This window comes from Emydura macquarii, unplaced genomic scaffold, assembly GCF_026122565.2.
Source record: "Emydura macquarii macquarii isolate MOO-44397 ecotype Brisbane River unplaced genomic scaffold, CSIRO-AGI_Emac_v2 contig_383, whole genome shotgun sequence".
Lineage (NCBI taxonomy): Eukaryota > Metazoa > Chordata > Testudines > Chelidae > Emydura > Emydura macquarii.
This window is the reverse complement of record NW_027130520.1, coordinates 9,110,653-9,126,764: the sequence shown is the minus strand read 5'-3', so window position 1 is coordinate 9,126,764 and position 16,112 is coordinate 9,110,653. Positions and strand designations below refer to the sequence as shown.

The following is a 16,112-nucleotide window of genomic DNA, read 5'->3' as shown; positions in this document are numbered from 1 at the left end:
AAGTTAGTACAATCCATTTAAAGAAACTTTTTTTTAAAAAAATAGTTTCATTTGATGTTGTTATGATGGTTGTTCCATAAGCGATGTCTGATGAACACAAACAATTTCTCATTCTGTAAGAGAAGAACATGATAGTTATGAGGTGCTTTATGTGGGAAACCAGCCAGGATTCCTGATAAATGAGAAATCACGAAACAAATGTAGTTAAATACGTTAGTAAACAAATTACAATGGCAGCCACACCATTATATCCACAATAGAATATAAATAGTGTGTTGGCACTGACACGGTTAGTAGCTACTGCTACTAGTGATCAGCCAAAGATGGAAGGCGATACCAATTAGCTACTGGGAAAATAAAATGTGAGTTGGTGGGGCAAAAGGGGATTAGTCTGATTGATTTGTCTGTTTCACCTCGATAAGGCAGGTGAAGGAGGGGCAGATCTTCCAGTCATTAATGAAGGCATCGACCTCATGAGGTTTGAGTCAGGACGCTCTGTGGATCGGGAGCGGGAGTTGGTCCGCTCTAGCACAGGACGCTGTTCTGTTGATCTGGATCTTTGATATGGCTGTCTATCTGCTGCTTCACAATTCCTGTAATGTTAGTCAAAAAGCAGCTCAGTTGACCTTTACCTTTTCTGTTAATTATCAAATATACTGCATGATATTGGTTTGGAGAAAAATCATTGTTACGTACATTTTGGTAACTTTTCTGAGTTCGCTTCTTGATAACATACAGTATTTAGAGATGTATGCTGTCTCTTATTCAAAACTCTTGATAAATGGGCTGGAATGTTTTCAGTGTCTCAATAATGACTTCCCATGCTATAATCTGTTTCCTGGCAACTTCTTAGTAAAAACATTATTAATTTGTTAACTGACTACCACAATATATCAAATGTTGAAGGAAAAATTGATTTGATTAGAGCATACTAAGCCTAGTTAATATTAATAAGTTGCCTGGTTCTGCATTCTCACTCATATAAGTAGTTCTTTATAGATTACATTCACTTCAGTAGCACTACTCACATGAACAAGAGTCTGCAGAATAAGGCCCATAGTAAATATTTACAAGCTATATCTGATCTAATTACAGTATGTTGAAGTCAGCTGTAAGACAACTTCAGAAACAGACAAAGGACATCTGTTAATATATATGCCATGCATTAAAGATGGCTTCATACAGTCAGAGTACTCAATGTTCTAGTTAACGGAGACCTCTAATGCCACTAGCACAGTACATTTTCAGCTGTTCCACAGGGTAACACAAGAATTGTCTCTGGTAAAAATTATCTTCCCATTTTCTTGATCTAAAGTATGGTGCCAATGTAATGATGGAAAGAGGAAACATTTGAGAAGTGAAAGGAAAAAGATGATCAAATAAAATAAGAGAGTCCAAATCAGTTCACTAAATTAAGATATAGTACAAAATAATTTCTAGGTTTAGTTTGTACTTAAATAATTATTGGATTTCTGTAGTACTTTTCTATCTCAGATCATAATCTGATCCTTTTTCTTGCAAAGAGACATGCGAGGAGAAAAACTTGGCAAACAACTTCCTTAAATATGTAAATTTATTTTAAATTTTAAAACTAAGTTGTACATATTGGTTGGGCTGATTCTATAATAATTTGTACCCCACACTCCTCCAATGGAGTTGATGGAATTTCCACAGAATTACAAACTCTTAACCGAATAGTACCCTTTTAAAGCTCTTCCTACAGCTCAGTCCTATATTTTACAATGAAGTTAGTTAATAAGAAGAGTGACTGGATGGAGATTAAATGTAACAAAAAGCCAAGATTTAATTAGTATGTTAAAAAGAGAGACACACCACAGGCAGCCTCATTATGAAGAGTCTTATGTTATTAACAGCATTAATTTTATAAAAGACTGTGCTGAGACAGAGCAAAGTTTTCTCGGGGGCTGCTAACTTTGCTGAGTGCTTTGATAAAAGAATCATTAAAATGAATGTCTGTTTGCGTCTTCCATGAGATAGTAATTGGATTCCTAGAAAACAAAATGAAATTCCCCCAGACAGGTCCAGAATAATACCAGCCACCAATATCCTACTTCTAAAACTCCTAAGAAACAAACACACCACAATGAGACACAAAATGGTAATTATAAACTGCAGGCACTGACAATCAGGTGAGAAGTAAAACTAGCCTGGCACAAAACCACAAAGATTACCTCATGTCTTCTTCTGGCTCTATCAATTCTGTTTCTGAATGGGAAGCTTGATCTGCCAAAACATCCACTGTCTCGCTTCTTTAACATTGTGGATAAACAAAGAAGTGTAACCTTAGCTTTGTAATAGACGTTGCTTAGCTTAGATAACCATTTAAAGAAGGGTTTTAGTGCTACAAATGATGAAGAAGGGAGTCAGGCACCAACATGGTTGTGAAGAAGTAAGCTTTATCTGGCTACAGAAATAAATTCTAAGGAAAGCAATTCTCCTCAGTCTTGAATTATAAAAAATTGTCCATGACTAAAGTCAGACTCTGCCTAGCCCATGTGCAGGTGGGAAAGAGAAAGAGTGAGCACAAGGAACTTCTTTCTGTCTTCTTTCTGCCTTCCACAGAGGGGCCAAGCAAAACAGGAGTTCTTGTGCTCAGGGAGTGCTATGCTGCTGCCTATGCTAGTATCTGTAAAAGGTGCAGTCCCTGCTCACTGTAGGAGCTAGGTTTATTGTCTGGGGGCAGGCAGGTCTGGTCCTTGCACCCTCTTCAAAAGAAACACATGCTGTAATCCACAGAACTTCAAGGACTGCCTGAGATACAATGCCAAGCAAAGAACTAGCAGCAGAAATGCAGCTCCACATCATCATAATATATAGCTGTATTGGTCACAATCCAGCCGTAATAGTGGATGGATGGAATCTTTAAAACATCCAAGTGACTTAGGGACATAAATCCCATTGTCAACTGATTTTCAGTGGGACGTGAATGCCTAAGTCACTAAGGCACTTGTGAAAATCCCATCCAATATGATTATAATTTATTGCATATGAACTACTGAATGCCATTTTAAAGGGGGGGAATAGATAATCAAAGTTAAAGCTATCCAACACCCACGTCACTACTTAAAGTGTTTTGAAATTCCTTTGCATCACCAACAGCCTTTGTGCAAAGATTTTCATTTTTAAATCTAATGAAATGTCAGAATGGCCTCCCACTTCTTCTTTAGTAATACCTACTTCACCATCCTTCTGTCTCTACTGGCAAGGAACATTCACTTTAGGTGGTCTATTCTCTTTTCAGTGTGTGGGCGATTTGCACATATAAGTCTCCCACACACTGATGGAAGAATGGATCAGTAGGTGATTACATCTTAACCAACCATATCTATCACATTGACAAAGTTTCAGTTTTCTGTAAGCCACCATGTAGAATAGTTCTGTGGTTATTCTAAGTTTAAAATAAACACTGTAAAAGGCCAAAATTTAGAATTGCCAAAATGTTATAAGCAAAGCCACCCCTAGAATACAGTAATAGCATCTAGCCTGACAGGCAACAATGCCTTGCGTTAACTACCAGCGTACGTGCATTGGTCCATGCTCACATTCTGGGAATGTCCAAAGTTAATAGTTTTTTCAATGCACAGTTAGCTCATTTTTAATTATTCAAAATTAATGTTACTTTTCTAAACAAGTAAAAAGGAGAATCTTCATCAAATGAATAAATAGTAATTTATCTAAGTTCATTCATACAAAAAGACTTTTAGGAGGCAAACATTTTACAACAGTGAACAGTCATAAAAGCTGTCAGTGCAAGCACACAGACATCTCACTGTTTCCCAAAACAATTGGATGTCCTTCTCATATCTTAGCTGCCATGCCATGTGCAATATTCATTTTACTGTCACATACACAAAAAGCAGGTTACAGCAGCAGGCCAGTTAAAAATCACAGTTCATTAAAATTTCAAAAGTAATGAATATGATGTCCTTGTAATAAAGTACTGAAGAAACAAGCGTATAAATGAAGTAGAGCTACTGTACACAATACAAGGGTTTCTAGTGCAACTTTTGTGATCATGTCAGATGTCTACTACTTCTAGAAACACTGAGCAGAAAACAAGAGAAATACAAAAGGTACAATATCTAATAGTCACTACTTCAAGAATAGGCCAGCTACTATCCAAAGGGATACCTGTCAGTGTCCGTGGAAGGTTGCTGGATTTCAATCCTCGGACATGCTGTTCTTCTACTAGCTATAGGAACTTTGCTGTTTAGTCACAGACACAAGATCCTCTGTTAGCATAACATAAATAAGCATTTCTGCAAAAAGTGAGATTTCTAGTAACAACCATTCAGTCATGAATATTGTAACAGGAAGTGTGCAAAGATGTGAAGACTAGTTAGCAGCAGCATGTTAATTTCATTTTTAAGAGGATCACAATCAATACCTATAAAGAAGCTTAACATAATATAAAAGTATGTTCCGGTATAGTATTTCGTGAAGAAAAGAATTCAATGCTTGGATCAACTCCAGTAAATAAAATAATAATGAAGTAATACATCTGAGTAGCCAGTCATATATGTCATATACTATGGTGTGTGTGTGTGGTAACTATACAGATAATAAGTAATGATGTAGTATAAAGATTTTCAGTGGAACTATACTCATTATCGGGCTCTTTACTGACATCAGTTTGGGATGGTTGCATTACTTATGAACAATGCCAGGAGTGAGTTATACTAGTCATCCCAAACAAGTACCAATAAAAACGTTATGCCACACCACGGTCTTGTGTCATCTGTTAAGATTAGAAATATTTTAGAAAGTTTTTAAAAACAGATTTGGTTCATTTTTTCCTGTCTCCTCTTTCTAGAAATCCAATTCACTTAATACTGTTGCCCCTCTTTGACCTACGCGGCTAATCAAATTTCAAGACCCTGGGGACATTCCACTTGGAAATAGAAATTGATGGAGACTGGTATTTTCTTTGATGCAATCTTGTTTATTTACAAGGAATGTACAAATTCTGACTTCAATGAATGAAGGAGGAACCAAAAACAAAAGGAGAGGTTTCTTAACTTACAGCTCCAGAGACCAAAAATCTCTCTCACTAGCTTTAACCAGGGTCACACTACTACCCTACCACTACTACTACTACTACTAACCAGAGTCACACAGGCTATTGCTTGGCTTGCTTGCTTTTTGTCTCTTCCTCTTTCTCTGTTCTCATCTGTTCTCAGTTTGAGCATGTTCTGCTTTCTCTCATGCACATGCACAAATCCACTTGGTCACATACCCAGTGGAATCTCCCGCCCACATGGTGCTAGTTTTCAGGAAGACTTTATTTGGCCTTGTTTTAGGTGTGGCCCTTAAATATCTCTTACAAGTATCTTAAATGAAGGATGCATTCACACATCAATTGAAATGAGGTTTTAACCCATAACAAGGTTTTACCCATCTCATAACAATATCATAAATTCAACAACATAGGCCTAGGAGGAAAAGAGAAAAATAATACATTTTAAAAATACTTCTGAAATTATCTGAATAGTTTTTTCCTTACATTATATCTCAGTTTAAATATTAAAAATATCTCACAATATTTCAAGACTTGGTACAAAATAGAATGTGAACTGTTCAGAAAGGGGATTCCTGTCTTACTAATTGTTAATAAATCTTTCTAATAAATCTCCAGATGTTACAGATCATATTTAATACTATTTTCAAATGAAAGCAGACATAGCACCATGAAGTGATGACATTTTTAGCTTACTTTAAAGGATCACACTTTCCAATTTTAGATGTTAAGGATGCACAGCAAACTGGGTATAAATCTACACACACTAGACTGCTGTGCACTAACTGGCTATACGGACCCTGCCACAGTGCACTAAGGGTGTGTCGACACAGCAGAGTTAGTTCGAGTTATAATTGGAGTGTTACCCCTAACTTGATTCCTGTCCACATAAAAATCTCTGGTTTGAGTTAAGTGATGCTTTGGCCTTGAGCTAGCTAGCCTGTCAGGAGGGGATGGATTGAAGCCTGAGTGATGCTGATGGTCTAGCTACTAATGCAACAACTCAAATTACAAGTCAGCAGCAGCTAATCCAATCACTCTGCTAATCCAACCACCATGCTACTAATCAAATCACTGTGTGGCTCCAGTGCTATTTTGAAGTATGATCACTCTCACTCAAGCTAGGTAGTTTGAGTGTAGTAACTCAAGTGTACTAACTCCTGGTAAGTATTGCAGTGAAGACAAGCCCTAACAGTTCTGTAGTGCACTTTGACCTACTGCTGGTCAGAGTAACAGTCAGAGTGCACTACAGACATTTTAGTGCGCAATAGCAGGGCCCAAATAGACAGTTAATACACAGCAGGCTACTGCACAGTAGATTTACATCCCATCTTGCCATGCACTCAGTCTCTGTGTGAACAAGCCCTAATATGATTTCTCAAAAAACAAGTATACCAATTCCACATGGTACAGGGAGGTGCAGGGATCTATGAATGCATGCAATGGCATGGCTTGCCTTATTTTTATTTCAGTATGGCTCCTTCCTTTTTAATTTTAATAAAAAAAAATCTTTCAAAAACCAATATGAGTGGTAGGATATTTATGTAAGGTATCCTTTCACAATGAATATAAACATATGTAAATGCCCTTTTGCCATAACTTTGAATATATTATTTTAAAAAAACATCCCAAGTTTCTTGTACTCGTGGGATACCTTCTCCCTCCTTCAATCTCTACAGGAACCCAGATGCCTTACAGCAGTACTTTGTATCTCAACAACCACGTTTGACTCTCACTCTCTAATCTCTTTTCTCTTCCGCTGCCTTCTCCTCTCCCACAGCCCATTCCCTAAACCTGAACTTACTAAACCTCTTTAAAAAAATCATATAACAGTTAATGGAAGTACTAAAACTATTCAGGCATGCAAATCCAGAACTAAGTCTTACATTATATCTTTAAAACACTATTTTCCCCAAGGTACTTCACAGCATACGTAAATTCACCCACTCACTGGAAAGCTCTGATATATTTAAATAAAATGGCACCTTAAAATGGAAAGATGCTTATGCACAGTAACAATTTTCAAAATTGTCTACTAGCTATATAATTTAATGAAGGAGGAGTAAGGGATATATCAGGCAATACAACGAGAAACAATGCCCAATAAAGGCTCTTTTCTTGAAGGTGCTGAGCACTCTAGTCCAATCCAGCAAAACACTTAACTACATGAGTATTCCTACGGATGTCAATAGGACTGTTCACAGGCTCAAAATTAAGTTTGTGCTTAAGTGTTTTCCTGGACTGGGCATGAGTGGTCAGAATTTTGCAGGGTTGAACACTGCATTTGGTTGAAAAACATGCCATATAATTCAACCTAAAAGTGGTTAGTGACAAAGGTTCAACCTCAGCTATGAATTCTTCTGGGTTTTTTTCCAAATCTTACATAGAATCATAGAACCATAGAAGATTAGGGTTGGAAGGGACCTCAGGAGGTCATCTAGTTCAACCTCCTGCTCAAAGCAGGACCTACCCCAACTAAATCATCCCATCCAGGGCTTTGTCAAGCCAGGCCTTAAAAACCTCTAAGGATGGAGATTCCACCACCTCCCTAGGTAACCCATTCCAGTGCTTCACCACCTTCCTAGTGAAAAAAGTTTTTCCTAATATCCAACCTAGACCTCCCTCACTGCAACTTGAGACCATTGCTCCTTGTTCTATCATCTACTACCATTGAGAACAGCCTAGTTTCAGCATCCCTGGAACCCCTTTTCAGGTAATTAAAGGCTGCTATCAAATCCCCCCTCATTCTTCTCTTCTGCAGGCAATTTCTGATTTAATTTTCCTTTATTTTTCAGAAGTAATTTTCTTTTAAAGACTGATACCCTGGCAGATCTTTAATTATAATACTAAGAGTCCACAGAAAGGTTTTGATCCTGGAAAGATTTATGTATCTGCTTAACTTTATGCACTAGGCAGTAGTGCCATATCTCAATGGACCACTCACAGGGTGTAAATCTGGCCCTACTGAAATCAATGGGAGTTTTGTCATTGACTTTAATGAGATCAGGATTTGACCCAAAATCCATGAAGTTAATCCCTTGTTTAATTCCACTGATATTAACAGACTTTGTTTCATTATTTGCATAGTTTGCATAATTATTAAGGATTTTTAAAATATACAAAATATTGTTTATGGTTTGTTTAAATGTCATATTGAACCACAGCTGCCCCGAACCAACTTTTACTTTTCTGTCACTGCCTTTTTGGATCTTAATTTAATTTGGGACACAGAGTACCAACACAAATTGTTTCTTGAATTACAATCCTTGGTTATTTTTTCCTCTAATACCTAACCATATTAACCTCTATTTTGATCTGAGTGTAAAAAATATCATGTAAATAATAAATAAATAAAAAAATAATAAAGGTATTCTACGTTTCTAGTGCAAAAAAGCAGTTTGGACCTATAACTTTTTTTGTGTGTGTGTGTGCACTCCGTAGCTTAAGTTTAAATTGACCAAATTAATACTTTTACTAATTTGGAGTTAAAAATAAATAAATAAATAAATAGAAGCAGCTTAGTCCTAATTGTGAATTTTCAGTACAAATCCATTTTTATACTACAATTGCTGATAGATCATTTAATTACAGATGTCCTTATGAAATCTTGTATTGTTGGGAAACTCTCAACTTGGAAATCACATAATCAGTAGATCATTTTTACCTAATACTGTCACAAGTAATATCTTATATGTCTAGAACTGAAAGAGAGAACAGAAAGAATTTGATTTTTCTATTTCTTTTCAGTTTGTTTACTTTGTGCATTTGACAGCACTTCGTTTCACTGTTTTGTTGATAATCATTTGCATGCTTCTCATACACTGCTCCAGGGGGAGCTCACATGCATGCTCTTCCCCAGGCTCTGCAAGAGGATGCTCCCCAATACCAGTAGAACTGAAACTGAAGAATCAGCAGATAGGTAAGTGCACAGAAAGAAAGGGGCCAGGAAAGGAAGAATGGTCCCAAATACATTGGGTGATATTGCTCTAGGGCTCCTACAAAAGATGGCTACAAACATAACTGGGGAGCGGTACCACTGATAAATTTTATTTTTTTATTTTTAAGTCATAATTCCTTATCAGAAAATATATATACTTTTTAAATTCACATTGATATGGTTCCTTTACTCCTTTTCACTCTCTCGCCTCCCAAAAGAGTAGAAGGCTGAGAGGCGATATGATTGCTCTCTTTAAATACATTAGGGAGATAAATACCAAGAAGAGGGAAGAGCTATTTAAGCTAAAGGACATTGTTGGCATAAGAACAAATAGGTATAAATTGGCCATGAACAAATTCAGGCTGGAAATTAAAAGAAGATTTCTAACCATCAAAGGGGTGAGGTTCTGGAACAGCCTCTCAATAGGAGATGTACAGGCAAACAACTTGATTATTTTTAAGAGAGAGCTGGACAAATTTGAGTGCAATTATATGACAGGATTACTGGTAATGGTAGAGGTGTTCCTGGTCTTATGTTCCTAAAAGTTCATGCTTCACGGTTTCAGCCAGTCACCTGCACAGGTCAAGAAGGGATTACCCCTCACCAACAATGTATTCTGGGAGGGGTTTTGTAATTTCCTTCCTCTGAAAAATCAGGGATGGCTAACGCTGGAAATGGGACATTGGACAGGGTAGGGCAGGGTCCTGAGTTGACACTGAGCACTCTCTCTTTCAAGTGCTTGGCTGGTTGGTTTTTGCTCACATGGTAAGGGTCTAACTGATCACAATGTGTGAGGTCAGGAAGGAATTTTCTCCGACATCAGATTGGAAGTGGGGAATTTTCACTGTTCTCTGCAGTATGTGGGTGCAGGTGACATGTCAGGATTATCTGAGTATATTTCACATAATCATTTCCCTGCCACTGCAGGGGCCTCAGGCACTGGTGCACCTTGGTCCCTCCTATTCCCTGTGTGTGGCACATAACAGTCTAGTCTTCTGTGGGCTGTAATATTTTGGTTGTTGGGTTTAGTGTGAGGGTGCTGGGTGGTGTTGATGGCCTGTGATATACAGGATGTCAGACTAGATGACTAAAAGAAAATTCCTCATATACACTGGTTCACACAGAGCAAATACAAATTACTATTTTAGTTAAATCTTTAGTTCTAAAGATATTACAATAAGTGATCATGTATCTACAAATTCTTTCAATATACAGGGTCAATCATTCACAGTTGTACAGTTTATTATATTCAGATCAGCACAGCTTGAGAACTATACATCTGTTTTATACAAGTAAACAAACATTTGACTAAATATTACCGCAAAGCTAAATGTCTACTTTGTGCTGCTATAGAAAAATGAGTAAATACACCATTTCCAAACTAGAGACACAAGTAACGTTACTAATGAAACACAATGAAAAAATAACTTTGTACTCTTTCGATGGTTTTGGAACTTTTCTACACTACTTTAGATTTGAAAAAGTGGCACAATACATGTAGTATTTTAAATATCCATTTATATTTACAGGCTTTATTCTGTGTAATTTAAAACTCTTTTTGAGATTTAACATATTGTAGGGCAGAGACAGATCAGTGGTTAATTTTTCACACAATGAATTCATATTAATCTAAAATAAAATAAGTTTTTCATAAATTGATGTTTTTCATAAATTGATGAAGAAAAGAAAAGAAAAGAAAAGAAAAGAAAAGAAAAGAAAACTTGCAGGCCCACTGCTGAAGACCTTAACCAGCCCTCATTACAGAAAAATTCCCAGTAAGTCAATGGGAGTAAGGACTTTAGAAATGACCACTGTACGCATCACATTATGTGCTTAATCCCCTAAGCTCCAACTCACTGCCGTAAGGGCTGGCAGGATCAGGCCCAGTTTCTTTAAGCTAAATTCTGTTGCTGGACTTTAATTTATCTTGTTCCAAATTGTATGTGTTCTTTGTCCTACACAATCCTTTTTCTCAAGTATGACCCAACATATTAAAAAGAGTCACATAAAGTAGTTCAAGAATCATCAGTGTTCTTTCTATCCTCATAATGGAAACCTTGGGGTCAGTGGAGAAAGAAATGAAGGATGATTTACATGATATCAGAAATAAAATTTGTTACTGCAATTATTCAACTCTACAAGCAGATTAGGAACATATTTCTTTAAATTATATTTGGTAACACTACACTCTTTACTTACCCATAGTTTTCAGCTGAACCATTGACTACATGATCTGCCCATGAACTTGCACCATTGTACCACCTTTACAATGCAGTTAAAATAAAGAAGTGTTATAAAAAAATATAGGTCATATTAATAACACTATAATTCATGTGTCATATCTGCGTCTCACTATTCTGGAGATTTTTTTCAGTTGCTTCCAATATGTTTTCTGTATTTCCTCTTCTTTGCTCAGAGGTATCAGGAAAAACAGGTGCTTTTGGGCAACAGTTGTGTGTATTTTTTTCCAGGTCTAATTCCCAACATAGTTTAGTAAGTCAATTCTATCATTTTTCAACAAGTTTGTCTAACCATTAATTTCTTTCTTTAAGGTTTGATCTTTCAATGCTTTTGCATGCAATAGTTCCATTGTCTTTGAGGGGTGTTCAGTGTGTGGAATATTTTTAAGATTAGGCCATAGAGGAATAGTGTCAAACATAAAAACCATATATTGTAAGCCAAACCATTTCTTTACCTATGTATTAAAACACCTCTAAATAGTAAAGCAATTTTTAAAATTCTATTTACTTTTATCTATTGAAGAGTTTTTGGTGTGATTTTTTTGTTTATTTATTTTGAAGGGAGGAGGGGGATGTTGTATTTGATTCAGCTCCAACAATGAAAAATGAACAAAATGACCATCCTTATTATCCTGTGCTGTTTTGTAGATGAGCTAAATGATTTAAACATCTGTAACATGACATCAGCAACATCAGTCAAAAACAACATCAAGAGGCTTGTATAAAGGTTATGTTTGAATGGAAGCAGAATTAGAAAAAGTGATTCTGGGCAGATGAGGTCACAACCTCTAAATTAAATACCTGTCCTTCTCCCAGAAACCACATGGCAATCTTCGTATTATCCATTACCTAAAAACTCTGGAAACATATGCAATGCATATAACTCAGCGTTAGAGAAATGGTGATGCCAAATCAACTTTGCTACCACATGGAATCCTCAAATTTCCTGCTTGCTGCCTGAATATATAGCATTGAGATTGCCATGATTTCATGGATCAATGATCTTCTGATGATGGTGAACAAGAACCAAGACTGGGATTTTGAAAGAAGCATATGGGATCCTTGAAAGTAAAAGGGAGTTGGATGCCTAACTTTGTTAGTCTCCTTTGAAAATCCCAGACCAAGTGTCCATGCTGAACCTCTTAATGATTTTGATACTGTTGAACACAAGGATTTTGCTGAAACTACTGCAAACCATGGAAAAAATGGATGGAATAGTTCTTGAGTTACATAGTTCTTTCCTCTGAGGTCTCAGAGTGTAGTATTGGAGCAGCCTCATGTGGAGTATCACACAAGTCTGTCCTGTCACCTTTCCTGATCAACATGTAGATTAGGTAGTTGAGGGAAGACAGTGAAGTGGTATGGGCTTTACTTGTATCTTTACTATGTGGATGTCACTGAGTAGTTCATCTCTGTTTCATGTCAAACTTGGCTGGAGCAGTTCATTGAGTTATGTAGTATCTGGCCAAGACCAACACTTGGATGAGGGCAACCTACACAAAACACACCAGTTTCTGGATGATCAGGAAGCAGCAGAGGGCAAGAGTGCTCCTGATCATGTGTGCTTGACCAACATATTGCAAACTTTTGTTTCAAGTACAAAATTTTCAACAGTGAACTGCTATTTTGTCAACTCAGATTTGGATTACTGCAGTGCATGCTACAGTAAGCTACTTCTTAGGGCCACTCTGAAACCTTAGCTGGTGTAGAACATGGTGGTCCATTCATTAAAGAGTGTTTCTCACAGGAGGTGTATTATCCTTGGTGATCTTCACTGGCTTTCAATCCAATTCTGGGTGAAATTCAAAATTGTTGGTTTTAATCTGTAAAGTACTAACTGGGTTGGATCCTTGGTTACCTATGAGATTCCCTTTTTCTTCATATTTTACCATGGCAGTTGAGATCACCTTAGGCACTTGATATCTTAGTTTTATTGGAAGAATACTAGGAGTGGTGGGGGGCACATTTTCAGCTTGGGGTTCTCAACTGTGAAATCTGATTCTCTTATAAGTTTGCTAAACTGATAATTTGTTTACTTTACATACTGAAATGCCCATTTGTTCCCTTATCTTTTTCCTTAGGGATAGGAATAAATTGATGAGTTAGGGTGGGGGAAAGTTTTAATTGTGGCTTGTAATTGTGATCTCAGGGATGTGTTGCAACTCAGTTTAATGAACACTGGCTGTCTTTTTATCTGAGGTGTTTTGGACTGAATGTATATATATGCATCCAGAGCCGTGGATGAGACCATTTGCTATAAATTGCAATACATACATAAAATACAATAAACTGCTATTGTCTGTATTATGATTCCATTGCCTCAGAATGGCTCATATTCCATTCTAACTCAATGATCTTGCCTAATAAGTAATTTGAGATTACTTTGTAATTATTATAATTATTATGCTTAATTTTCAATGATCAATAATTTAATTATTTTAGGGAGAGAAGTGGCATTTCTTGTAGGAAATCTAGCTGAAATTCTACACCATATCCACAAAAGAAAATAAGGAGGGAACAAAAGGAAATGGAACATCTGGATATCCTGAGAACAAGAATTTTTCTACTTGAGTTAATGTCAAATCCTTTTGTTTCTTTATTTTATTAATAAGAGCATTTAAGACTAAATAAGCACTATATTAATTTTGCAGTTGTAACAGTGGCTGTTTATGAAATGATTGAGACCATATTGATTTTAGAAAAATAATTGTTTGGATTAATTAAACTTTAATAACAATATCAATAAAATATCACACCTCTGTTTAAAAATATTGTAGAGGTGTTTTACTATGGACAATTGTAATGTATAAATATGAATCTACATTATACAAAATGGGTATAAATATGGTGGTATTTGCAAATGATATTTGAATGTAGATTAAATAAATTGTTTGTTGTTAATGAGTTACAAGTTCTTTCAACTCTTCCCTTACTTTTGAGCTGAGCAGATGTAGTCTTGGAATTGTGCAGATTTTCAGATATATTCCAAAATTTAGGAGGGACAATACTGAGTTAGTCCCCAGTCCAGCAAAAAACTCAAGCATGTGCTTAATCACACTGAAAGCAATGCAACTACTTACATATTTAAAGTTAAGTACATGCTTAAGCACCGCGTTGGATCAGAGCCTTAAAGTAATGCAACTGAGAGAACTAAACTGCCTCTTTAACAATAAAATTACTTGAAAATCCTAGCTACATGAGGCATATTGCAATTAAGGGGGGAACCGCCTAACTCACCTATATTGTTGGTATTTCCCCTTCCCCTCACCTCTCCAAAAATAAACATGTTTCCTGGTAACATTTATACTTAAAATACAGAGTGTAGTTCATGTAGTGCTAAAATAACACTAGCATTTCAAACCATGAAGACTGATTGTTCCAAATTTAAACAGATATTCAGTATCATGATTCTTGGCCAATTCATAATTCTATAGTACACTGCTCACAAAATGTTATATTACTAAATCTTATCTATTTCTACTATATAAATGAAAATACCTTTCAGGAGTATAGGTAGTGTCGTCATAATATGTATTAGGCACTCTTCTCTCCTGCCTAGTCCTCCTGAATATGAAATAAATAGCACAGATATTTTAGACATTTTTACAGTGTCTTATAATTGCGTGTTTTTCCTTGTTGTATCATAGAGATGATGTACATACAGTATGCTAGTGCACTTCATGTACAGCAATATCTACTAAAAATACAATGCCAAATTAATTTAAAAAAATGTTTTCACATTCAATTAGTACTCAGCCATGATTAATAATGTATTCAGGCCTTGTGAGCTATACAAAGATGTTTCCCAGCAGCCCAGTCATATCAGCATGTAAGTGGTGTTTAAGCAGGTAAGAATTTCAGCAAAAATAAGATATGGATATTGTGAAATTCCATGATTGGCAATAGGAATCAAAAGCTTATTTCCTTACTGTAAAGTGGGGCAACAAAATAGCTGAACTGAAGAGAAATACATATCCTGCACCTACATGCATAAATCAGCGTCCATTGTTCTTCAAGCACAATCTCTTCAATGTATACAAAAAGGATGAAAATTAAAGTGTCATGAAGGTAAATTCAAAGAATAAAAAACAGTGTGGTCTCTTAAGTGGTGAAGCTGGTCTCCGAGATGCCAGATGAAAAGGGAAGCATTCAACAGAGTTAGTCCAAACAAAATAAGAGTTTGATATGAATGTGACTATTGAATATTGGTATAGTTAGACTAGATATACAGAATATTTTCATTTTAAAATGAATTTGTAGTAAAAAAGTTGAGAACATTATGCTATACTTCTGAGTTCATCTGAGTGTCAGCCTATTTAAATGGATTGACTGTCTGTGGAAGTGTGAACTGAGTTCTGAAACAAAATCATTGCACTGAATTTGTGAATTAGGAAAGAATTGTAGGAGGGAAGCAGCTGAATGATTTCCCAATTCTTTATAAAAGGGCAAGATAATGAAAGGACAGGTGAAACTCTGAAAGGCAACCTGAGATGATGAATAAAACAACTTTGAACTAAGTAGAAATTAGGTGCTGTGTCGTAAAATGGGGTACCGATTAGTGCAACCATCTGAGCTATTACATTAAAAGAGGTCAACTACAAGTTGGAACCGTAAATGCTTGAATTTACAGAGTATTTTGATATTTACAGTTTCCAAACAAAAGACAACCTGCAGTAATAGCAAACTGTCATGAAGAATGGCTATTGAAAGATCTAAGACAGCATGAGGTGGCAAAGTTTCCTTTTCTGTTTCTGAAGAAAGGTCATGAGAGCTATACATGCATGAAGTGCAAGAAGAGTTCTACTATGGAGACACAGGTGGACTCAAACGGCAGCTAAGTCACTGAATGACACAAAGAAAGCCAAAATGGTTAGAGAACAAATGGAATGATTATCAG

General features: G+C 36.2%; 1 protein-coding gene across 16 annotated transcripts in view; it reads right to left on the bottom strand.

Moving 5' to 3' along the window:
- RIMS2 (regulating synaptic membrane exocytosis 2) overlaps window positions 1-16,112 on the bottom strand; it is a 738,692-nt gene that overhangs the window by 170,708 nt on the left and 551,872 nt on the right. For 11 of the 16 annotated variants that reach the window (XM_067537367.1, XM_067537357.1, XM_067537364.1 and 8 more), the window contains one exon: window positions 414-593. The exons of 4 other annotated variants lie outside the window; for them this stretch is intronic. In XM_067537367.1, coding sequence (XP_067393468.1) covers window positions 414-593 — 180 coding nt within the window. Of the gene's footprint in view, window positions 1-413; window positions 594-11,174; window positions 11,238-14,713; window positions 14,780-16,112 lie in introns of all 16 variants that reach the window. One more of the 16 variants, XM_067537355.1, reaches the window with a different exon arrangement.